This window comes from Lagopus leucura, unplaced genomic scaffold, assembly GCF_019238085.1.
Source record: "Lagopus leucura isolate 7727_CA_CO unplaced genomic scaffold, USGS_WTPT01 Super-Scaffold_73, whole genome shotgun sequence".
NCBI lineage: Eukaryota > Metazoa > Chordata > Aves > Galliformes > Phasianidae > Lagopus > Lagopus leucura.
This window is the reverse complement of record NW_024962252.1, coordinates 7,638,227-7,665,361: the sequence shown is the minus strand read 5'-3', so window position 1 is coordinate 7,665,361 and position 27,135 is coordinate 7,638,227. Positions and strand designations below refer to the sequence as shown.

General features: G+C 38.3%; 1 protein-coding gene across 1 annotated transcript in view; it reads right to left on the bottom strand.

Moving 5' to 3' along the window:
• Positions 1-983: 983 nt before the first annotated feature.
• The window catches only part of NOL10 (nucleolar protein 10), a 46,096-nt gene continuing 19,944 nt past the window's right edge, over positions 984-27,135 (bottom strand). Inside the window, exons 14-21 of the mRNA XM_042888363.1 lie at positions 11,724-11,850; positions 10,860-10,939; positions 10,642-10,740; positions 10,195-10,284; positions 8,260-8,433; positions 7,651-7,898; positions 3,554-3,656; positions 984-1,382 (exon numbers count right to left, since the gene is read on the bottom strand). Coding sequence (XP_042744297.1) covers positions 1,263-1,382; positions 3,554-3,656; positions 7,651-7,898; positions 8,260-8,433; positions 10,195-10,284; positions 10,642-10,740; positions 10,860-10,939; positions 11,724-11,850 — 1,041 coding nt within the window. The 3' untranslated portion in view covers positions 984-1,262. The remainder of the gene's footprint in view (positions 1,383-3,553; positions 3,657-7,650; positions 7,899-8,259; positions 8,434-10,194; positions 10,285-10,641; positions 10,741-10,859; positions 10,940-11,723; positions 11,851-27,135) is intronic.

Below are 27,135 nucleotides of genomic sequence, written 5' to 3'. Positions count from 1 at the left end.
TCCAAGTCTCAAAGTGATTTATAGTCATGGGTAGATTCATTGATTTTTGATTTAGATTCATTGATTTTTGATTTAGATTCATTGATCCAAAGTTCTTGGATAGAGTGAAAAGACAATTTAAAAAATCATTTAAAAAGCAATAACAAAGCTCCCCTAAGATCAAAGGTAAAAAAAAATTATTCACTGAAGTAGTGAATTACACTAGTTTGCTCAGGGACACGATTTAGTGGAGGGCTGTTAGGGTAGCATGGTTTGGTCGTGGTTGAACTCAATGATCTTTAACGTCTTTTCCAACCAGTGCAATTCTATGATTCTATGACATACATGAATTAAGGGTTTTTTAGATTAAAAAAAATTAAAAAATGTATCAAGAAGAAATGCTCTACCCCGCTTAGCAACAAGCATTCTGTTGGTAATCAAAAATAACACACACAAAATAAATATATTCTTAACATATGTCCTGGTTTCTTAACTTAGTTACCTAAACCAACTTTGGAGGAATGGAGGTTACTTGTGTGGCCTTAATATGCCTTGTATGCAAATACACACTATTTGACCTACTTTGAATAATGGCTTGCTTACCAAAACATATCAAACCATTTCTGATTAAAAGCAATGCTCACAAAATTTAACTTGACTATTCTTCTCCAATTCTCTTTTGTACGAGTGTGGAAAGAGAATCCTGCTTATGGGATAACTCAATGAAATCTCAATTTGCCATTCTCAGTTGCTCTCACAGCAATCATTTTTACCTCCTCTTGGACATACAGGCAACCCAGAACATAAGAGACAAAGCCAATTTCTGAAAAACATAGTTGTTATGTCATACAAGAAGCAGCATAAAAGAAAAAAAAATTGTTGTGCTCTTGTGGAGCAAAGTTTTTAGACAAAATAATTTTCTCCCGATCGTGTATCTAAAAAGTCATAAAGAAAGACTTCAGAAAGCAAAACCAGTTTTCTTAAATTAAAGACAGTCAGCCTCATTGTATACATAAACTCTTATATAGAAAACATACAGGGTTACACAATAACCACTTGCTGGTGATTTCTGCACAAATACAGTTCGCTCTGGAGTTTATAACATACCATATGCACCACATCCCTTGGACAATACTTACACTTTCATTAACTTTTCAATAACTAAGACAGAGTTTACAAGTTCTGGTTTCTGTTCATCAATAAATCAAAATACAAATGCACTGGTACTGCAAAGCCTGTCTTTCAAATTAAAAATAAAAAGTTTCTTAAAAAGATAACATAAATCAATGAAACCGTTGTCCTCTTCCATGTTTGCTCTTGAGATGACTAGCAGAGCGCCTGAGAGCTTTCCTCTCTTGACGATGCTGCTTCTCAGCTTCCTGCTGTTTCTTCTGGTGCTCGGTCTAGAATGTTAAAAGGTAAAAAAAAAATAAAAATAATAAACAAACAACAAACCCTCAAGTTCTTGTAAAATTATGAACCACATCATTGTTCAAATACTTACATATCAAGTCAGAAATCCCCTAGGGAAACCTGGAAACGTTCCCAGAAATGGTCCCACATTATCTTATCCTAATTTACCTCATTTTACTGAAACAAACAGGTTTTATAAAATGTGGTCTTAGAATTTCATGGAAGTGTTTGCTAAGTTGTAGACAATTCTAGAATCATTTTAAACATGACAATAAACAAAAATCTCTGCACCTGTGAATGTTTTTCCTCTTCATCAAAATTGTACCAAAAGGAGTTAACTTGCATAATACACAGAGGGAAATGCTGTTACGGCCATAAATGTCTATTTTATTGGGAAGCCTGAGTGCTTGTCTTGAAAATAAGCATGAACTGGAACTAGCAGACTTGAACTATCCATGCTCAGGCAAGTGTCCATGTTATAAAATTCTTCAGCAATTAGAGTGATTTCAACAGCAGCACAGGTTAGCTGCATTAACAGTGCTAGAGTTACGGTAACTCAAACAGCTGCATCCCCACGGCATCAATAATTCTGTAATTAACAACACTTCTGTAATTCTGTAATTAACAACACATCAGCCCATTTTTCCCTGAGCCCCCCATTAAAAAAAAGAAAAAAAAGTATGTCCAATACTACTGTAAATACTTGAGCAATTTAGAATGTGTTTTTAATATTAATTTGCAGTGATATAGTACACTGAAATTGAAAAAACAAAACAGAACAGGACTTCACATTGTAGGAACCAATTAAAATCCCCTGAAAACTAAACTGCAAAATATCAATGGCAAAATTTCATTGCTGAATCTGCCAGGGGCAGCTGAACATCTGTGGGCTTGACTACAGCACAACAGCCCCAATCGCACTGACTTACAAGGTCAAATGATATCAGTCTCATGGGAGCACAACTCTTTCCTGCTAAACCTTTCTACTTACTCCTATATACTCCTGCAAGTTAAGGTCGGGACATCACAAACCAGAAGCTGATGATCAGAGTAATACAGAATTCTCTTTTGCCTTCTCTTTATCACAGAATCATAGAATTGCTCAGGCCTAAAAAGGAGCATCAAAACAAAGCACACTGCAAGGACTTCTTCCTAGCTCTCCCAACACTTAATGTAGACAATTTTTTTCTTTTAATTAGACTTTTAAAATCTTTTAAATACAAACGAGCACAACTTCTGTATTTCACTAAAGCCACATCAGTTAACAGTTGATGCACATGATCAGCAATGAATTAAAAAACTCAAAGCTACTGCATATCTGATGGAATCCAAATCTTCACAAAGTTTATTGTTTACCAACAATTGCAAGAAACGATGTGACTCAGCCTTTTCTAATTTAAAGTGGCTATGAAAAAAACTGTGCTTTAGAAGCCCCGGAAAGCCTTTTTATACAGCTGCAAGACACTGACGTATCAGTTACAGCAGTTGGTAAAATGGTTATTCTGCAGAGGAATCTGTGGCCGATTTAGACATCAGCAGACTTTAAATTCCAGAAATACAAGAATTGAAAGCAGATGAAGCAGTACAAAATTCCTCAAGATAGGAAAGAAAAACCCTTTAGGAAAGGCAGATGGGCAGCAGTCAACCACACACTTCAAATGGAATTTGGCAAACACAAGATCAGAGCTCATTCTCATGATCTGCGTCACACAAGTTCAATGATAAAAGTGGATGGGAGCCCTGTTTTAATCATGCTGAGACCCAGCAGCACTATCAGTCAGGAGAAAGCCTGTCACCTACAGCATCCCAATTGTGCCAGGACCTGCAAACCAAACTCTGACTAGTGCTGGCACTGATGTCAGCTAAGGTCACAAGCTTTTGATGACATATCTCTGCAAATGAACTACTAAAATATGGAAGCCAGTATTTTCCACTGGAACGTAAGATTTTACGAGTGCTTCCTGGCCTATAAGGGTATAAACACACAGAGTACTACCGGAGGCTTTCGTTCTCTTGGTGAGAAGCAGAAGCATTGGCAGCACATGAAGGGATGAAGAGGGACATGTGTTTGACCGCTTTAAATTCCTGTTCCTTCATGCTAAACCTAAAGATACCTTCTGCATCTCTTAAATGTATACATACGTATCTATGTATATCTCACCTTCTTTAATTTGAACGTAGCCTGTTTGCTGCCCACTGTCGTATCAGATACGTTGAGTGTGCCAAGTTTTTCTTCAAGCTTTAAACGATCTCCGAGAGTTTTCCTGCAGAGAACAATTAACATTAGTCTCTACTCTTGCCATCTTCTTACCATGAGAACTTCCAGTAATGCAGTCAAAATGAATCTTAGTCTCCCTGAAGCCCTTCAACCCTTCAATGCCATATGTCTAAAAATTAAATCACCAATGAACAGAGAAGAAATACAAGTTCCAATTACTCCCTCCAGATACTGCTTACATAAATTTAAACAATGTTTCTACTGAAAAGCTCATTGTCTTTTCTTCTAAAAAAGCATCAGGCCTCCAGCTGAGAAGGAGACCACACCCCACTATTGCTATACTCTTCCAAGACATTTTAGAAGAAGTCAGGTATATTCAGCTGCAGTAACAGATAAAAGCACGCACACAAAAATACTTAAGGCAAGATCGATCCAGTTTAGCTGGTATCTTAGAATTCCTAGCTTAAGAGACACTTCTGAAGGAATTAATCTTGACTATATCTTAGAATTAATCAGAGAAAGAATCATCACTTCACCATCAACAGCTAAATAATCCAATTAGAAATGATTATTCAGACACTGTGTCCCACAACAGTATAACTGAAATAGTTTTGCAAGTAGGAGACACGCAGACAAGTGGGTCTGAGAACTGAAGAGAGAACCTGACCCCACAGCAGTGCCACACACTTCCCTGAAGTAGAAGGTGGAAAATCAATCATCATAAAAATACACACGAGTAGCAGCCACAAAAGTCAATGGATTTTCTATGGATGAAAGACTCACACAGTGTGCTCTACACACAGAGCCTCTGAAGTCTGCAGAATTTTGGTTAATAAGCCATTTATGCAACAGTCTCTTCAGATTAACAGTGAAAAATTACTGTCGAGAATTACTTTATTTCTCATGACTAGGTACTTTGATTGTATGTCTTTTTCTGTAGTATATTTTTCATTGCCTACATGTAAAAACTTGTTCCATCTGTGCAAATCAGGAAGACAAGCTAAGCCTTAGAGCTAACTATGGCAGAAGATCAGTCACTGACATTGTGGTGGGATTTCTACATCCAAGCGAAGTTCCACTTTTTTCCCCTTTGAAAGCGAGTTGGAGAAATATGGCTTCTACCCAGCAATTATCTGGCATGACTGCCCAGACACTGCTTCAGTCAGGAGAAAAACTGAAAGGAGGAAAAGGCTTTAAGTTTGGGATTTTACTGAGTAAGCACAGATATGGCCATATTTATCTGAAAATGCACGGATCCCAAGTGACAGCGAATCACACACACCGATACACGCAAGCTTAGCACTGCTAGGAGCACTTTAAAATCATTCTCAACAAATAGATTCCATTGATACATTAAGAGTGTTATCAAAAGCAATCTCTCCTGCCTTGTGGTTAAATGAAAACTGACCAAGGGCTGCTTTTCCTCTTTACAAAACAACGGAGAAGAGTCTCTCATGACTGTTCCTGCTATTGCACTTAAGCAATGCTTAGGAAAGCCAGCTATGTTTGTTGGCTTCTGTTGACTGTACTGCATTGATCTATACTTGACTGAGTAGGATTAGTTCAGTTTGTCATTTTTGTGGGCTACAACTTCAATGACAACCATTCTGAAGGGATATCAAGAAAATCAAAAAAGCTTTGCAGACCCTGATTAAAAACAACCCTCTCTCCTTTTATGTATTCCTTTTAAGTTGCTGTGCAAGGAAATTATATGTTAAGTAAACAAAGAAAAATTCTGCATCTTTACTAATATGTTCAGCAGGTTTTCGTATGTAAGCATAAGAACACAAAAGGGGGAAGAGAAATGTGGACAGATTTGAGACAAGGTATTTGTTATGATCGCAAATAAGTTTGGCAGCTTTCCTGCACAGAGCGCTGCATAGACTGCTGGTCTGCTAAGAAATTTATAGTATGCACCACCACTTCAGAAGTTGGGCTTGGAGCCCTGCTGAGTCAGGAGCATGTCAAAAGAAACACCCAGTTTTATGTAAGTCATAAACTGTTTCCTCAGGTAGAACATTATATGATTAGAGAAAAAAGAACACCTAGCCATTAAGTGCGTAGCGAAGGTATTAAGGCGCTTAATTATATTGGTCACAGACCATCATTCCATAGCTTGAATAAATCAAATCAAAGACAAACATGCCAGCCCCACCAGACTGTACATGCCACTACAGTCCTTCCAATTTTCAGCACACTAGCTGAATTAATTATTTTTATGCTGACTATTATCACTGAGGAAGGCCAGCAGAAAACACATTCAAGTATTTTTCATAAAATTCAGCTGTGTAAAAATGCTTACTAAACAAGTTAGGTCACAACACAGACTAAATCATTAGGATTCTGTAATCATATCAGTATAACCGGCTGTAATTTTCAAGTTTGCTCCCTGAATTTGAGGAACACTGAGCTTACACTGTCAGAACAATGCCTGGATGAACACAAATGGGATCACTTCTTGCTTAGGCAAAAAAACCCAAAAAAGTCAAGTCTCATCTGTGAATCTAGTGCAGAGCGTGCATGCAGCCTGAGCAACCCTAATGACACATCACCCCTCAAAAAATATTCTGCATGGAACTAACAGCGACACTTAAGGCAGATTCTCTCATCCCTCAAGCAGTTTTTCGTAAGTCTTTCCATGGTTTATGACATCACTGATATTCCTCCATCTCCTGGACAGGACTCTGGTATTTGATTTCATTTTTTCCTAGCTGAAGCAAGAATTTTTCTTCCCCTAAACTACAGGTTAAAGATTTCACCTCTTTCTGTGTCACACTCTTTAAAAACACTTTTTTCTAAACGCTTCTCTTCTCTAAAGCTGTCTTGGCTTACTTGCCTAAATTTCAGTATGCTTTTTCACGTTCAAGTGTCCCATGTTTTGAGCAAAACGAACTCTTAATATTTCAATTTGAGAGTCCTTGAAAATTTCACTTAGAGGTCATAACTAAATTTGTGTGAAAGAACAGCAGGCAAGCAGGCTGCAGCCATCCTGCCTTAAAAAGGAACTATTTCAGTGACAAAGAGAACACAAGGCCACTTGACCACTTCGACCATTTGTTTCAGGCTCCTTTCACGTCATGCTTTTTATAGGACAATTCCAGTTAAAAATTTGTTTGGTTAAGGGAAAGGCTGTATTTTTATCACGTGTTTCTTTACGTATCTCCAGAAGATGGCTATCATGACGCATCTAAGCTGCATTGGCAGTTATTCATGACATAAAAAAACCATCCCTATATTATTCTTTCTTTTTTTCTTTGAATGTATTATTCCATTCGAAGTAAAAAAAAGTAATGGCAATTACAAGATCCATCTACACCAACAGCATGTTTCCAACACTACTTAAAATTCTGCCCTGCATCCAATGCACTGCGAGAACTTTGAAACTATTGTCCCTCAGTGTTTTAATAGTAGAGTCTGCTCTCCAAATAATAAAAGGCTACTAAACCTCATCTTCCAAAGGCCTAAACTCACTTCTGAGAAAAAATATCAGTGAGATTTACAGGCATTATTAAGCACCTCAAAGCCAAGTCTTCACGAATCTAAAAGATGTGTGCCCTTTACACAGCACAATTTTTTCTTTTACCATCTGGAACCTACTTCAGATAGGGACTAATCATGCAGCATTCCCAAGCCTTTCAGAGGAATCTATAGGCAGTATTTTACATTCAGACTGTCAACCTCATACTGACACCAGTGGAGAAATATAACCAGTCTCAGAGACATCACTGCTATTATTTGTGTGAGCAGCAGTTTGCCAACAATGAGTAATGGATCCTCAAATCTGGCTGAGAATATTAACCTCTTACTCATCTCATTCACATTGTCTCTCTGGCATACTTGAAATGTTGTATTTGTTTAAGAACAAAACAGAGCTTTCAACGACTGTGTCCCCCTAAGTCATATCCCTGAATCACCAGATGTGGCTTTATTAGTGCTTCCAAGGCTATCATGCTAACTAATGAAAGCCACTGGCTTGTGTCATAGAGAAATATTTGAGAATCTTTCACCCTCCGCTGTTAAAGTAGGAACATTTGTCTTACTTCATTAACTTTTGTTTTTTGGCAGAGTCTTTGAAGCTTCTGAATTCCTCTCCTTCTTTAATCTCAAAAAACTGAGGTTTTAGTAATGTTTGCTGATCCTCCTTGAACCTTTCCTGCCGCTTTACTTTTTCCTCTTGGCGCAGAAGCTTGCGCTGTTTCCTGACCTCTTCAACCCAGCCTTTTTCATCATCTGAACTCTCAGAACTTTCTGCATCACTTGGTTTTCCTTCTGGTTCTTCCTCCTCTTCCTGCAGACAAAAATAGTATAAAATAAGAAATCATCAACTAATTTTCTTTTCGAACCATTCCTGCAATTAGACTGACAGATTTTACACAGATACAGTTGAAGAGATACACAATTGAATGAAAGCACTATCAGCTAATGCAGCAATGAAAAATAATAAAATTATCTCCGCCTACACATCGTATGTCCTTCAAACTTACATTGATGTAGGCATACATCTGAAAATTAGGATAATATTATAAATCACATCTACGTAGTGCAGCTGATAAGAGAGACTTGCATTGCTTCCTTCTTTCAGGATGAAAAATCTGAAAATCTGAAACAAAGAAAACTGCTTTTCCCAGTCCAAAAAGAGAATATTTTACCTGTTCTCTTGCTTCCTGCTCCTGTAAGAGCTTAAGTTTCTTCTTTCTTTTCTCACTTATCTTAGAAACAAGTGGGTTAAGTAGCCTAAATTCTTCACTCTGCTCATCTACCTGGAAATCAGGATTCTCAAACATGACCTTAAAACGATCATCTTTGAGAAGGTTAGGCAGATTCTGGAAAAGAAACGAAGCATCAGTTAGTTATAAAATTCCAAAACAGACATTGGTAAAAATATGTCACACCTTTTCAATTAAGCAAAGTTCAAAAGCAGTATGTGTCAGTTATTTTGTCCTTCCAGGTCATATAAATTGAAATTTTTCGTTATATCGTTATGTATTCTATTACTTTCACAAACATCAAATAAATATCATTCTAAGCTTCCTGTAGGCAGGACAGGCTTTTATGCACACTACAGACACCTTGAATACACAATTACTGGTATTTCTGAATTAATGTTTCTCATACATTCAGCCAGATAGTGTGGAGACATGCTGGTATCTATTGACTAATCAGCAGTACCGCTGAGTACAAATATTCTGCCTGGATGAGAATGACTTTACAACACATAAAACAAATTATCAGGGTAAACACTTCTTTATGCAATGCTACTGCTGTTTTACTGTAAATACATAGAAGTGTTTCTATACGTCTTATGACAGTTTCTTCACTGTCCTCACATACGGAAAGGAAAAAGCAGTTTCATTCGTGCTGAAGAAAAAAAAATATGAACCCAGTATAAATGAGGTGAATTAAGAACAGATCAAACTACAACTTCAGCTCATACAAATACTGGCTGTCATTGTTTCAAATCATTAAATACACACATTTTACAATAAAAGCTTATCTTTTAATATCACCAAACATATCCCATTCAACCCACACTAGCACTAGATTTTCATTTTTATCTATCAAGTGGGGAAAAAGGATAGAGAAAACAAGTGTAAATTTCAAATGTGGAAGTTGTTGTCAAAGTATGACTTGCAGTTTCATTTGGAAGCTGAAAATTCAATCAGTCCCACAGTCATAAATAATCAGAACATGCATCTTTATGTACTCTTTAATCTATGTAAAGATGCAATGTGTTCCTGGGCAAATCACCCCCCACATAAGGTACTCATTTCAACAGAGGCTTAGAAGGCTGAAATTTAAGGTTTTAATACCACCCACTTTTTCAGTAGTTCATACTTCCCACTGTATCAACTGGTTTCATTACATGCCACACAAAGCTAATACCTGCCTGCTGTGAATGCAGCACACCTGTGAGAATGAGCACCTAGAAAATGCTACCTATATAAAGAACCTGAATTCTGCTAATATAAAGAGGCTGATAAGACAAACTTCTGCTGTGCCATCTGCTCCCATTAGAAACTAAACATTAATGACTTTTTTCCTTTATGCTAATTCCAAGATAAAAATGGATTACTTCAACATCAGTAAAATTTTCTGTTGCATAAGAATGAGCTATTTTAGCTACTTTATATACAGTTGACTACATTTTATAAAGAAAGAAAGGCAATTATATTGAAATACAACTTCAGGCAGCCTCCTGCTCCTCGTTTATACCCATTACATCTTGTCACGGTTACCACCAAAATACTAACAAATGAAAAAAATGCTTTTTTTTTTTCTTTTTAATTGAAAAACTGTGGTATTGATTTTGTATTCAACTATCTTCTGGACCCCTACAAAGCTCATTATCATCTTCAACGGCAGGTATTTCAAAATTTGCAATATAGATGACAATGTTACTGAAGGGCCTTTCTAGCTCTTTAGTTATAGAAGCCAATCTTACAGTCACCCATTAGAGTACGTTATTTATGAGACAAGAAAGAATGGATTTTTGAATCTTTTGGGCAGAAAAGAGCAAGTCAGTAACTGTAAGCATTACCATTTCTGCATTCCAGGTCAGAGAAGCACCTAAAACAGACGCTCACCTTTTGTTTCCTTTTTCTAGTAGCCTGTTGTTCCTCTCCTTCTTCTTCAATCAGTTTGAGGGCAAGCTCTTTATTGACCTTGGGAAGTTTCTAAAGAATATACATGGAATGCTGGTATAAATAGAATACTGATATAGAAAACAGTATTGTGTTTATATATCTCCTTTGAGAGTACACATTTTAATGAAATAAGGCTTTTAGGTTAAAGACAAGCAGAAACAACAAGTTTTATCACCAGGTTATCTGCTCAAGCAGCAGAATCACCCATCTGTGGGATTGATATGCATAAGAATTTTATGGCTCCAATCAAAAGTTTGATAAATTAAAGCTAAGTTTACTTTTTGTCTCTGATGATAAACAAAATCAAGTCCTAAGTAATTACACCTCTAAGATACACTTAGGAATACATCACTCTATGAATATGTTTTCAGAAGCATATTCATTTACCTTCAGCTGAACTCTCTGTGCACGTGTTTCTTCTATTTTCTGTCTTATTTTCTCTCTTCTGTATTCTTCATAAGCAAAAGGGTTGGCCATCATTTTTGCCTTTGATTAAGCAGAAGAAAGTAAAAAGAACATCATTAATACAGGATACAGTCCTGTTTGTGGGGAGAAACATATTTTATTGTTAATAGTGAAAGTTTACAAGCATCATCCTCTTTTACCTTATGGTAAAGCCTTATGTCCATGAAAAAACCATGCATATATGCTCTGAGCAATGATGATCCAATGAGATGAGCAAGGCCTGGGAAAAAATTACAGAGGATTTCAAAGAGCTTTCATGGATAAAGAACTATTCCAAGCTAGCCACTTCACTTACTCAGTTCAAGACAAACAAGAACTGCTGACGCGATGCATCAATCTCTAACAGTCACACCCAGTACATCAAGACTAAGTTAAACAACAACAAAAAAATCAGACAGCAAGAAATCTAAGCTACTTCAGAGCAACAGAATCAGTATTTCTTACATGTTACGCTTTTTAAAGATGCCTACAAGCACTGCAAACCATAGCCACTTTATAAAGAAAAACTAAGAGATTTTTTAACAGAAAGTCTATACATGTTTGACAATCACTTTTTTTACTGTGGCATAGAGACGTTTTGATTCAGAGAATTTTGCCTTAGGTCACTATCTTTGAAGAATCAACATGGTGAAAGAAATACAGTACCATAACAGATCATAAAACTATCACCCCAGGCCCTAACCTGAGAGTAAGAACCAAAATACTTCAAGAGTTTTCAAATTTTCCTTCCACGTATCTTCTTAGAAATTCAAAACCGAGAAAAAAGAAATCTTTTATAACAAACCAAAGAACAAAAGGTCATCAGTCTGCTATATTAATAACCAAGATGACTGGAAGAAACTACTGCCAATGAATTTTGAATGGTTCCCCAACATTTCTCACTGATAGGTCACATACGAACTACAAAACTTATAAATGTGTAAATGATAAACAAACAAACAAACAAGGCGAACAAAAAAACCTGAGCAAAGATGTCAACTAACAAGGAGATTCAAATGTTTTACCTAAATTTTCAAGGTCTTTTCTGGTTACAAATTTGTAGTCATCATAAACTGTGCTCTCTGGGTTCTCTTCCAGCTCTTCAGTCAAGTTGTCCAAGAAAGAACACCATTTAGGGGCAGGTCCCAAAACCTGTGGATATTATAGTTACAAAACTGCATATTTTTACACACAAAAAAAAACAAAAATAAAAAGCCTACAGTTACATTCTCAGCTACTTTGCTGTAATAAATGAATCCCTCTGAAGTCAAATAAACCTTAAGAACAACAGCAGTTAAACCTACTGCCTGCATTATCAATAAGGAGTACAACTGATTATGTGTTAATTTAACAGAGGTCATTTATTTGAGATCAACAATATAGAGACCTAAAGTGTTCCATGTGATCCTAGTCTGACCAAGTAATTTATTAAAAGCTCAGAGCTCAACGTTACAAATACAATTGAGAAGGTAACTAAGGGCAGTAGGTATCAGCTAATGTGTAAAGCACAGCTGGATCGTAAACTCATTACTTCACTACATAATCATGTCAAATCCTATTCTGCCCTATTTACTTTAATTAAAACAGAACACCACAGGTATATTTAATGTACTTTTATTCAAGGAAAATTCAGACTGTGTGAAAAATAGTGGGGAATACTGAAAAACAAAACTTGCATATTTCCACCATGAGGCAAAGGAATTATTTGAACAACATTATGTGGCACCATCAACTTACTTTTCCATATATGCTTCCCCAACTTCCCAAGTTAATCATTATCTCCCTTCACTTTTCCCTCCTGCTGTTCTGATTGAAATTCCACTCTATCTTGATACACACAGGCATATTCAGCTGTTCCAATATTGTTATTTTAGTAGCTAAGCTAGCTGAATGGAAAAATCCAACACTACATTTTTCTCTCTAGAGCAAATCAGATGGTATTTTAGAACATAAAGAAATCAGCTATCTCCTAGAGAAGGACTCTGAATGAGACTTCCATTTTGTTTACTAAAAATTCACATGAAAAACTACACACACACACACACACACGTATATACAACATGGTTTCCCTAACAAGAGAAGGCAATCAGTAGGCATGTACTACATGTACTGTAGTAGTCTTCTACTAGAAATAGACTACTACAAGTCTATACAGATCTTTGAAGACAACTATAGGCAAAAATTGTAAGCTTGTATTCTAGACCATAACAATCTACTGATATTCTAGACTAAAGCTCTGGACAATAATACTCTGCAATACCATTGCCTTTGTATCTCACATGATTTGTCTTTAGATGAGAACTGTAACACCCAATTTTATTCATTCATTCATTTGTTTATTTATTGGCTGTATATTTTAGTCCAAATAGTAAGAGCTTACAGGGAAAGCCCTGAGATGTCACTGACAAGAAAGTTTCCACTCCTTAAAGTATTAGCCAAACTCCCACTTTTGATCTTGTAACAGCTTAAACATCATACAATTTTCAGATCAGTTTTGTGTCAACACTGCAGATTTTCCATGTAGGTTTCTGTTATTTCCTCTCAAATTCACTTCTAAATATAAATGCCAATTTTTTATATCAATTAGAAGTCTAGAAATATAAAATGTCCCACTATTTTTCATGCCATTGAATAAATCAGTAGTCATTTCTTCATTACCATATCAACAAAACATGACTAGAATAGGGAAATCTCCTTTAAACTATACTAACTAAACATAACTTCTGTAATCAAATCTAAGTTTCTGTGCTCATGATTTTTAGCAGTGAGAGTTGAGACTCCTCGACTCTCCAATTAAATAAAGAGTTTCCCTTCATTCCATCTTGCTGACACACTATGTAAAGATCACTATCACTTCAATAAACTTTTTTCATCACTGCCATTTGCATGGCACTTATCTGTTCAAGCATTACACACCACATATTACTCATTAGAATTTAGACAACTGTAACCAATTAGGGTAATCCCCACATGTGATCTTGACTGGTGTAAATCTTTAAAAGAAGAACTAAAGCACAAGTTTCAGAAATCACGGAAAAAAGTTTATCTGCTCTTCAGCTATAGCTCCACTCCGTATTGGAACAGCAGCAGTCAAAGCTGGAACTTAAAAGCCTGCAGTACAGTATTTTGCAGGAGTATAAGTTTTAGGGGAAAACAGTAAATATATAAAATAAAACCACAGCAGTGTAACTGTACGCATTATGGGAACCAGGTTACGTTAAGACAAGATTCAGGAATGCAACTTTTCCCCTGTACCAGGTCACTGGTTTCTGTCTGTGCAGCAGCACACGTGGAAAAGCTGGGCTCCACAGCCTCAACTTCACAGTTTTATGAACTATCAGATAGGTTTCTCTGTGAGTATCAGAAAAGTTACATACAGCTAATGGGAAAGTCCTTATTAAACGAGTGCACGTCTAAACCTGGCTTTTGCTCAAATATTTCTTAGGCTAGGAAAACCAGACATCATCACCAATGATGTGAGCAAAACAATATTTTTTCTATGTTCATTATTACTCCATTTTCAGCAGAATTACCACTTCTTGAAACAATCTCCACTGATTTCCAGTGAAAGTGAAAAAGACCATCTTTGAAACTATTTTTGCCTATTAACACAGCAGCCCAGGCTGTAGGCTGAGCCAGCTGGCAGCGACACAGGCAGACTGCTTCCTGCTTTCCCTCCTTCCTCCTGAAAGGATTCCAAACAAGATGTGATCAAGGCCTGGGAATCCTCTGCTGCTGGGCAAGGCCACAAGGCACCCCTTCTCCTGAGCAGGAGACACAGAGCAGGGCACGCTGACCACAGAGATTTCTCGCTGCAGCCCTCATTCAACATGGATGCTACAGGTGACTTGCCATTGATGTGCTTTACAAAACCACATGAAGCAAAGATACAAGCTTTTAACTAATATTATTAGCACCAGGCCATCTAATGCCAAATTTTTATTAGTATACATTAGAATGTCTTTTTTTTCCCCTGTGTAAACACGGAAAACAAAATATGACAAATAACGTAGCATTCAACTCATCTAAGTTTACAAGCTGGGCAAGGCCAAACTGCCCAAGAACAGGAAGATAAAAACAAGTTGACAAACATTTTGAAAATACTGTAAAATAGCTTCAGAGAACACAGTTCTATTTTACAAGACAATTCAACCATCTTGTACCACCATGTGCCTTGCATGGTGCAGCCCTGCATAGCGCTGTACTGTACTCAGGGCCATGCCTATTCCTTGAGCACCATTCTGTATCTTCCCTGCAATTAATGAACATGAGGATACACTAGGCGCTACTCTTAGCCCACAACAGATGTTCCTTATCTTCAGTTTGGAGCACCAGACAGCACTTGCACACTTTTAAATGCCACGTGACAACATGACACTAAAAGAACGGGTCTAATCCTAACAATTTTAAATGTGCAATTCACTCAACCTATAAGCAGCCCAAGATGCTCAGCAGCTTCTACAGTCAGATGTCATGAGATTTATATTAATCAACTTCAAATGCACAAACCAATGTATGTGCACACAAGAATCTGCTTGAAGATCCGCCAACAGATTGAGGGAGGTGATCCTGCCCCTCTGCTCTGCGCTGGGCCTCACCTGGAGTACCACATCCAGATGTGGAATACAGGAGAGATGTAGACCTGCTGAAGTGCATCCAGAGGAGAGCCACAAAAATGATTCAAGGGATGGAACACCTCTCCTTCAAAGACAGGCTGAGAGAGGTGGGGCTGTTCAGCCTGGAGAAGAGAAGGGACCAGGGACACCTGAGAGCGGCCTTTCAGTTTCTGTAGAAAAGCTGTGAGAAGGGGACAGATTCTTTATAAGGATCTGTTGTGATAGGAGAAGGGGAAATGGTTTCAAACTAAAGCAGGGGAGATTTACACTGGATATAAGAAATAAGTTTTTTACAATAAAGGTGGTGAGGCGCTAGCACAGGCTGCCCAGAGAGGTGGTGGATGCCCCATTGATGGAGACACCCAAGCTCGGGGCTCTGAGCAGCTGATGGAGCTGTGGGTGTCCCTGTTCATTGCAGGGGAGTTGGACCAGATGGCCTTTGAGGGTCCCATCCAACTCAAACGATGCTACGATTTAAGGTACCAAATCCACAGAAGTGAACTCAGCAGTTGGACTTTCCTCAGATGGTCAGAACAGGTTCCAAAATCTACTTTTTAAGACATTAAACAGTGAATTCCAGGAATAATTCATACAAGACAGCTATCTCTTCAGCTATCAGATATATCAGAAATACGTTGAGTCAAATATCAGAGACTCCTCCCAAATTTTATTTATGTATTTTAACAATTAAAAACATGCAAATGTGTTTATAAGAAGCAGAGATCGGATTTTAAATAATTAAATTGAATTTGTCAAGTCTAAACTGCCTAAATTCCCTCTGGAAAACTAACAGTGTGCACGTGGACATCATTCAACAAAACGCTTAAGTGCTTCCAGAGTCTCCGCCTTAGCTCTACAGGACAGCACCATACAGCTTCACAGACACTAGCACTGTGATGCTGCACCATGCCATACCCACAGGAACACATAAAATTATGAAGTTACAAGTAAGTATGAAAATAAATCACTATTTTTCATGACATAATGCAGAAGTAAAACCTCCTTTCAAAAATCTTCAAATTGTTCATCCATCCTTTATGGATTGTGCAGGATTACCAGTTAGATGATAATTTTAATAGCTATAAGGCAGGATACGGACTGGCTAATGAGAAACAGTTTATGCTAATTACTGCACAGAAAGGAGGTTACAAGTGAAGCTATTGAATATTTTCACCAGTGACTGCCACATGGAGTGGGAAAATGCCTGAGAAATGTACTAATGACAAACTCCCTGAAAACTACAAAGCTGCAAATTGAATGACATTTACAGCCAATCACTATCAGATGTAAAGAACAGAATAGGCAAAAATGATACTATCTGACCACAAATCAATAGCACAATCATAAAGTCACTGCATTAGGATAGGACAGGGACACTAATACAGCAGAGACATCTTGTAAAGCTTCAGGTAATCATGCTCAGCACACACGAATGCAAAGCGTAACACAGACAGCCACCAGGATGATTTGTGAAGGACTAAGAACAAATACATGCAAAGCTATCACAGTAACACTGCCAACTTAGCTAAACATCAGAAAATGCGTGGAGATAATAGGAAGAATCACAACTGATTTTAAGATGAAATGTGACATATTTATGGACAAGATGATACAATCTGACCGCCTGTGATAAAACAGCCTGGGACACCGTGACCCAAGGAAGACCTCCAACTGCACTGTTCTCATTAAAATAAAAAAATGCCTTCAAGCAGTTGAACACAGAAAATTCTTTTCTAAATTAAATATACTTTATACACATGACTCAATGCTTTCACACACATATCTTACCTGTCAGACACATACATACATTTTTGATCTACATACACACGTATGCACACACACACATTTCATAAAGCACCATAATCATTTTAAATTTGTAACTATTTGCTGGAGAAAGCAAATGCACATCTACGTGTGCACACATTGCTTCAATTATGCTAGTCAACAGGAGAGGGAGATTAGAGAAGGTCTCATGAGGGAGGAGAAGAAACTGGGCGATCTCCAGGGTGTGGGCAGTGATTGAAATGTGCAATTGTGTTTTCAACGTAATTAGCTCCCTAATTGCATAGCCAGGTTTAATTAATGCAATTACATGAGTAATTAATTACTATTCATTTTAAGAGTACTGTTTTTAATGTTTTGTTCTCTAATTTTAAGCATTAGACAGATCTCAATATGTAATAATTTTGAAAAGTTTCCATCATAGGCATCGAAAAGGGAAGAGGAAAAACAATACCTTGCTATACCCTGTTACCCCTCATGGTTACATCAACCACACCGGTAACTCCCAAAACCCAGCTGTACTATTTCTGGCTTGTACATGCGATAGCCTCCATCTCTCCATTCTTATTTCTCACTTAGGGTTTCGGTGTGCAGAGGCCACATACTTTGGGGAAGCCATGAGATGAGCCTGTGTTAGAGAAGAGCCCTGGGGTGACGTTACCTTGTTATGTTTCTGCCTACATTTCCATATACAGTACCTGTCCCACAGCAACCAACGTCCTCCAAACAATTCACAATTTTCAATATCATCCTGCCATTGCTTTCTATTCTGCTTTTTCCCTATAAACGCTCTACAACCAGCTCCAGCTGTGCCCTTTCAATCTCTGAAGTAATCCCATTTAATTTACGAGTAAAATTCTTTAATTCTCTAAATTAAATGGATTTTGACAATAGATTCCAAATGAATTACCCATATGCTTTCATTTTTCATTTCATGTCTTCTTTCACTTTACATTATTATATGGATTTGATTCTTTTACAGCAACTAACTTCCAGGGCCAACAAGTAGCTCACTGGAGCACAGCTATGACCAAGAAATTGAAAAGCTCTTTTCTTTTTCCTCTCTTTGCTCCTGACAACAGCATTGCATTTGGTTTTAAGCCCATACACTCATAAATGTCAATGAACTATACAATGAATTGGCTTTTTCTCTCACTGTAACTCCAGCACATCCAGACATTTTTGGCAGATTAATTAATCTGAGGGAGGTTGCTTTTTCTACCTTTCACTATGCTATGGGAGCTGCCAAATGAGCACTTGGAGGTTTTGCTCCTTAGCAGAGCACGTTAAAGAAAATGTTGCTCTTTTAAGATCTTTCTAGTGTTAAGCAAGAACTGCTACAGGAACTTGCACACCTCTTCTAATAGATAGCAACGACTTCTTTTTCTAATCCTACGTAGTTTGGCTTTGTAGATGGTGTATTTGTTTTTATTAATCTCAGATCCTCCCAGCTGGCAGATATCAGTTGCTTACCAGTCACAGGCCTGCTCTCATTAAACTGTCTTCTCATAGAAGCTACCACATTCTGAAGAAGGCAATGGTCCTGTTCCTTGTAATGTTGAGAACAAAGTGCCAAAATAGGGATAGCAAATAATTTTTCAGCAAAGACAGAACATTACTGTCACAACTAAAGAAAATCGGTAGATTAATTCCCTTTCTCACAAGACAGGAAGAAAAAGGGATACTTCTTAAATCAATCACCACCAGTGGCATTAAGAATTAAAGAGTCTAATGCTTTCATCAGTATCCCTATCATGTTCTGACATGCTGACATACAGAAAAGATAAATCCTAGACAGTATTGCTATGGTCTTTTCTATTTTCCAAATTCCTTATTCATTTTTTCAGCTCTCTAGACATACAGAGCCGTGAAGATTAGATGACAGAAAATAAGTAAAAACTTGAAGCACAAGAACCCACTACTTTCATTTTAAGTCAATTAATCAAAGCTCAAGGTAAGAGAATGGCTTCCCTAAGCCATTAGAAAACATGACTTTCTTTAAGCACTTTCCCACCACAGAAAACAAATTAACAGTTCTCCAAACTCTCCAAGAGCACCACCACTCTCACCCTTTATTTTCAGGTGTGATGGTAGGGAAACAGATAAGGAAGGTGAGAGAATTCTTAATTGCCCTGGATATGTCAGCTATATCAGGAAAGAACTTCCACATAAGTTCTGCTTGTTTCGACATTATCAAAAATGTGCATCACAAAATGTAACAGCACCAGTCACTAGTACTAAGGCCATGGGCCAACAATGGATAAAGCTTGAAAACTATCACTTAGATTGATTTTATGCTGCTGACTGCAACCTACATTACAACCAAGCAGGAACTAAGAATAAGCTAGAAATGCAAGATCTCTGATGGAACGGGAAGCTTTCCAGCTGTCACCCTGCATGGTGACTTGCCTCTCTTCTGTGATTGGAAAACTGGAGTCATGCAATACAAGCCAGATAGCAAGTAATTTTACAACATAATTATCTTTAAGCTCACGAAAACCAAACTGACTATTGCATTTCAGAGCATGACCTGCATTTTACAGACATTCAAGGAAAGCTACAGGTAAAGAAATAGTAGCAAGTGCAGCTGTACTACTTTATGTAACAGACAAGCCACAGGAAATCCAGGAGCATGTGAGTTTCTGATAATTCCCTATCATGGCAGTTTAATGGCTCTTTGCAAATCTGGCAGCAAACTGGTCTGGGTGTTTATACCGCGTCTGCCAGACAATATACAGGAAAGGAAAAGCAGCTACCTGTTAGGAATGTGCAGCTCCTCCAGACAGATGAGGATACCTTCACACAAACCAACCTACTCTTTCCAGAGAACAATTTCAGTAATAAGTTTTATGGAACTTTGGAAATGATTTTCTCTGAGTAGGAAATATCTTTCAAAACGTTTCTGAATGCTAGCTTCCATACATTTGATTAGCTCTATTCATCTATCAGGTTTGCATGATAGAAATCTTAAATCCTTACAACTTTGAAACTATTTCTGTACATAAGTCATAACTCAGCACATCTGATTCGCTGGTAATGCAGCCAGACGACAATACAGACAAGCTACGAGATCCTCCACTTTCAAAAATACAGTGTAATCTTCAGTTGAAGTTACACAGAGAATTATCATATCCTTTGTCTTTTCTGATAAAAAAAGCTTAAAAACTCACATGTTGACAGAACATAGTACAGCATAAAACTTCCTTCTCAGTGATTACACCTTTTAATTACTTGTGATGGTGCTGCTCATTAAAGGAAAAGGAGGACAAATGTCTATCGTACTGTTACTCATAGCAGCAGTAAGCAGGACTCATGCTTCATAATCCATTCATGATGTTAAACTACTACATCAGTAGCAGCATCACCATCTACAACAAATTTTAAAGGAAGATCAGAAATTGCTTCCCACTTATCACAGATCAGTGCTTTTCTTCTGCGTATGTGTGAAAAGCAGTTACCTTCTTTCACTCAGTGCATGGGAAAGAGAGGATATCCTTTGTTGGGAATAAGCCTAGCGTGTTATTTTTCAGTTTGATAGTGTTTAGGTTAAAAAGAGGAAGTTCACATTTCTGTTTATCAAGATAAACAATTTTTTTCCTAAGCTTGTTAATAGTGTGAGATGGGTAATATATCATTCAGCAAGCGTTCTTATATTGTTTGCACAATTTTATATATAAAGGATTAGAATGTTCTGAATGGAAAATTGTTCTAGAATGATACACAAAAACTCAGTTAGCTTAAAGGCCAAAGATGCACTTAACTGTCTCTTTATTAATGGAAAGTTTCTTTCTTTCAACACCATCCCAAAGCATGATTGTAATATGCTACTCCATAACATCCTTGCTTTATAGTTATTTCAGATTCTGAAATAAGCTGAACTACAGTTGAGACCAATATTTCCCATTCTATGTCATAACTACGGCATTTTTGTTTTACAATGTTTTATTCCCAGGGAATGAAATGTTTTCTGGACAGTGACAAAAAAAATCTCTTGGCTCAATTCAGTTCCATGGTTGCTTTCCACCTTACCTAAAAGGTCTTCAGGTAATAGCTGCATTGACGTAGATGAACAACTGTCTTCTTGGAAACAATTCAGACTCAACATACCATCGTCAAGAAGACAGTTTAAGCATTTCAGGATGACCTAATAATACCAGTCAGAAGACATGAAGACATCCTAAAAGAAATCATAATCTTACAGGCTACTCCTAATCTTTTCTACTTATCAAAGTGCCAGTCACTACAACTACATGAAAGGAGGTTGTAGCATGGTAGGAGTTGGCCTTTTTTTCGTGTGTAACTAGTGAAGGAACAAGAGCTAATGGCTTCAAGCTTGCCAGGGAAAGTCCAGGTTGAATATCAGGAAAAAATTCTTCTCAGAAAGAGTGGTAAGGCATTGAAACAGTCTGCCAAGGGAAGTGATGAAGTCACCATCCCTGGAGGTGTTCAAGAAAAGGGCAGATGCCAAACTGAGTGACATGGTTTAGTGGTATGGTGGTTATGGGTAGATGACTGGACTAAGATGATCTTAGTGGTCTTTCCAACCTTAATGATTCTATGATTCTGTGAAATATGAAGAGTTGTACTATTTAATTTATAGCTTTTGCCATGCAGAAGCCAAACATCAGATTAGAAGATGAGACTCATAACACCAAATGGCACCCACAACCACTTGAATGCTGGCTGATGATACACAACACTGGACTTAGCACAGCCGGTGGGGAGGTGTTACCCTCTAACCATATTCCACTATATGAAGATCCAAGAGAGAAAGGACAACAGTTAGTAGACCTTAAAAAAAAAAAAAAAAAAAAGAAACGTTAGACTGATAAAAATTGATGGGACGGTTTTGAAAGGCTGTAACACAGAGTTATGTGTGGAGCATGCCATACACAAAGAATCTCTGACGTCTTTAAGTGAGAAACAACATAACTTTAGAATAAATCTCTGATTATTATAACCCTTGTATAGAGCTAGTTAATGGCCCTGTCACCAGACTGACAACGCTTCATCTCTTCATTCAGTTCAGTCAGAAGTGGCAGCTAACTTGAAAACTTACAGTCTAACCAAAACACGTTCTTCTAAGACTTTTTTTTTTCTTTAAAGACTGTACATTTGTGAGTAGTACAAAAAAAAAGAAAAAGAAAAAAAAAACAGTGATAACGATTAATACAGGTAAGCAGAGAATCTAAAAACCAAAGAAACAAAATTATTTAAAATAACATGTATGAAAGGAAAGAAGCACCAAGAGTATCTAGTTTGAAAAGTTTGAAAAGCCACTTCGTTTGATGAGGACAAAGTCAATAAATATTTCTAGCAATAACAAGATACATACATCCAAAGAGGGTATTGTATTAGACCCAAAATGAAGATATTCTTGGAGAAACCGAATCACTGAATAGGTAAGAAATAGCTGCCCTTGAAACACTTCCACTTTATAACTCCAACAGCCCTGAATTAGGAGAGCACCGGGATATCAAATGATTCTCCAAAACCACCTGAAGAAAAGCCAGAGATGCTCCAGGATTTATTTCTTCTTAAAGAGCTTAATATCTTCCCTACACCAAAAGTACATTGCTTCTAGCCTCAACAGGGAGTTTTCTGCCAAGACTGCAGGCAAGTAAAACAAAAACAAAACAAAAGAAAAAAATACATATCCAGAACATAGAATATTACACTCAATTAATTAAACTCTTAATTGCTCTCTTCTTTTAGCAGCCTAATGAATACAGCAAGTTTAGTTTCAGTATGCATATGTAACCCAAATTTTCAAGTCCAGCGAAGGAGACAAGACTGGTTTGAAATGTCTGCACTAAGATGAGATGTGTTCATGTAACCAGTAATAATCATTCAGAATGAGTAACATATGTGCTCCTTTCTTTCCAACCAAAGCATCCAGAAGCTAATATGTAGGCTCTGAAAAGAGAACATTACTTGTTATGGAAGCTGACAGCTTAGCTTAAATTTAAGAGAATACAGCTCATTTTAGATCTCAGTCCAGTGGACCAACAGATGCCACATGAGCTTTTTCCTCCCTTCACTTCTTTGGACAGAACCAGGTTGCACTATTGACTCAACTTACGTTTCTGAGTCAGTAGTCTGAAAAGTATCCCAAGGCGCACACAGCTCTCATTTCAGTCTTCCCGAGGCACACATCAAAGCGAGGTACCAGGAAGCCAGCTGGCAAGAAGCAGGTTCCAAGTGTTTGCATAAACTGCAAGTTAACTATTAAACTGTTGGCAAACAGCCCGATTCCAGTCAGAGGCACTTGCCTTCATTAAAGCCCAACAAAATAAAACAAAAACAAAGTCTCTAAGCAAAGGTGCTCAAGATGTTACCTATATAAAACAAACGTTTCATTTTAACGGTCAGATTCAGCTGGGATTTAACTCACTTCCTGCACCATGTACCTGCACAGGGCATCTTCCCTCCATTTAAAACCAAATCTGTCCTTTCTAGTAAACCCAAATCGCTCCCTGCCTTTACTAACAGTTTGCAGACAAAAGAAACAATTGCTCTGATTTTTTTTTTTTTTAAGGAAAATACAGTTCTCTCAGACATTCCAAGTCTCAAATATCATACCTATCATGCTGAAAATCCTGCAGTAAAAGCTGAAGCATGTCATTTCACTTACAGACAATATTATGATAGCTGTTGTCAACTCCTTCATAACCCTGAAGTTCAAGAGACAAGTCATTTTTTTGCAGTGGAAATTGAGCTTTGGCATTAACAATGGAGAGAACGGGCATATGTAGACAGATAATTCATTCAGACATGAGCTCAGTCAGACCGTATTCCAGGCTAGCCAGACACACAAACCAGCTCCAGTTCAGAAGTCATACAGCCATGTTCACATAGCACTGTGCCCACACCAATAAAACCTGCTGAGAGGCTGGGTATATTAGGCTGGGCACAGTCGTATGCTGTCTGGCCAGCTCCAATCAAGGACAGAGGATTCTGGGTCTTTCTGCATTCATCCATGGAGACATGCCCCTGTGCTGCAAGACCTCTGCACAACTCTTCTGAAATGATTGGTGGGAATGATGGGTGCTCAGGGAGCTGGCAGGGGTGACTGATGAGCCACTCTCGGCCATCTACCAGCATTCCTGGTTATCTGGAGAGGTCCCAGAGGATTGGAGGCTTGCTGATGTGACTCCCAGCTACAAGAAGGGCCGTAAGCAGGATCCGGGGAACAACAGGCGCGTCAGCCTGACCTCGGTACCAGGGAAAGTTATGGAGCAAATCATCTTGGGTGAGATCACACGGTGTGTGGGGGGAGATTAGGCCCAGCCAGCACAGGTTGATGAAAGGCAGGTCATGCTTTACCAACCTCATCTCCTTCTATGACTGGGTGACCAGACTGGTAGATGAGGGAAAGGCTGCTGATGTAGCCTACCTAGACTTCAGCAAAGCCTCTGACATGGTCTCTCACAGTATTCTTCTGGGGAAACTGGCTGCCTGTGTCCTGGACAGGTATACTCTTCTCTCAGTAAAGAACTGGCCACAGGGCCGTGCCCAGCAGGTAGTGGTGAATGAAGTCCAGCTGGCAACCCATTACAAGTGCTGTCCCCCAGGGCTCGGTACTGGGGCCCATCCTGTTTAATATCTTTATTGATGACCTAGATGAGGGGATTGAGTGCACACTCAATAAGTTTGCAGATGACACCAAGCTGGGAGGTGGTGTTGATCTGCCTGAGGGCAGGGAGGCCCTTCAGAGGGATCCAGATAAGCTGGATCACTGGGTTGAGGTGAATGGGATGAGGTTCAACAAGGTCAAGTGTCAGGTCATGCATTTTGGCCACAACAACCCCATGCAGTGTTATAGGCTTGGGGATGAGTGGCTGGGTGAGTGTGGAGAAGAGAAGGACCTGGGGGTGTTGGTTGATGCTCAGCTGAACATGAGCCAACAGTGTGCCCAGGTGGCCAAGAGGGCCAACGGCATCCTGCCCTGCATTAGAAATAGTGTGGCCAGCAGGAGCAGGGAGGTGATCATCCCCTGTACTCAGCACTGGTGAGGCCACACCTCGAGTACTGTGTTCAGTTTTGGGCCCCTCACTACAAGAAAGACATTGAGGCCCTGGAACGTGTCCAGAGAAGGGCAACAAAACTGGAGAGGGGTCTGGAGCACAGGGCTTATGAGGAGCGGCTGAGGGAGCTGGGATTGTTCAGTCTGGAGAAGAGGAGGCTCAGAGGAGACCGCATTGCACTCTACAACTTCCTGAAGGGAGGCTGTGGTGAGGAGGGGTTTGGCCTCTTCTCCCAGGCAACGAACAGAACCCGGGGAAATGGCTGCAAGTTGTACCAGAGGAGGTTTAGGTTGGACATGAGGAAGAAGTTCTTCTCTCAGAGAGTGGTCAGGCACTGGAATGGCTGCCCAGGGAGGTGGTGGAGTCGCCCTCCCTGGCAGTGTTCAAGAGGTGTCTGGATGAGGAGCTACGAGAGGTGGTTTAGTGCTTGTGGTAGCAATGGTAGTGGGAGGACGGTTGGACTAGATCTTGTAGGTCCTTTCCAACCTTGTGAGTCTATGATTCTATGATTTTTTCATATTTTGTAAACTAGAGCCCAGCACCATAAAATTCAAGATTTTAAATATCTACAGTACTCCCTTGTAGTTACTCCAATAAAGACTAAAAAAAAATCCAACCCTCAAAAAGGAGTAATAATTACTAGCACTACAGGGCAATGAGGGCTGGGGCAAACAAAGAAGAAGTACTTCCAAGAGCTCTGAAACACAACTGTCCTCCATTGCAGTAGTTTCTCCCTCAGGCGTTTATTCTGTTGTGACACTGAAGAATTAAAATTTTGTTCTTGTCATCATCTCAAAAAAGAGAGGATGCATCTTAAGTTCTATTCATGACTATCTCAAAGCAAACAGAAAATTAAGCTATTCTATGAAAACAAATAAACAAAAAAACAAAATATTGAATCTTAGTTGTTATGAAAAGCCAGAATATTTTCCTATGAAAGAAGATCAGGTAAAACAGAAAATCACTTGGTCTCTCAAGCTTTGCTCCAAAGATGCACACAGCCAAACTCATCTTTGTCTGTACAAAGGAAATTACTCAGTGTTCCAAGCACAGGTAGAAGACATGCCTTAATAACCTACTGACATACAAACCAAAGGACAGGTGTGCATTGCTGAGCTCAAATAACGAGCCCCAAAGATCAAGGAATAAAAGCAGAACATGAACACATTACTAACATTGCGTTTTTCTTAATAACAAATGGCCTGCAGCCCTAAGGCTGACATGACTTCTCCGTTTTATATTTTCTTCATTTTCTTCATTTAAAAAGATTAAACAAATAATAACAAAAACGGCCAACAAAAGCAGCTTTTGTGAGCTACCTACTCGATTTTTAGGAAATATGGCAAGTAACCCTTCAATTACAGCATGCTATTTGTGATTTGTGCCAGTCCTTTCATCCTTTCATTCCTGCCAGTGAAAAGGCACACAGTAAGTTAGCAGAATGTGAAACTTGTGCCTTTATATCGAAGTGATTTCTTCTACCTTTAACTCTTCTGTTCTCTCAAATGAATATTACATGCTTTATGCTATCTGAAAATATTCACTTGTAGTGAACTAGAGACTGCTGAATAAAACAACCATGCCAACACTTAAGGCACCTTCATCAGCCTTCAGATGTGAAGACATGAACTGGACAAGTTCACCCTATTCAAAAAGCAAATATAGCCTGGGTGGTAGCCTTCAAAACAAGTTTTAAGTGTTCTCATGCACATACAAAAAACAAACAAACAAACAAAAAAAAAAAAAAAAAACACAAAAAAACCCAAAAGAACACACAAAACCCCTCTTATTTGTATTTATGCTTTAGATTCATCATTTGGGAACAAATCTTGGATCCCTTTGTATGCTCATGTGTCGCTGTGAACCTAAAACCTGTAAAGAGTTATGATTTATGATTCAAACAAGTTTAGGTGGACTTAATCAGGGAATGCTGAAAAAGGAATATGGTTTAATGCTGATTTTCATTGGAACAGCCTGTATCTTGAAAAAGTACTAGACAGTATTAGGCAGTA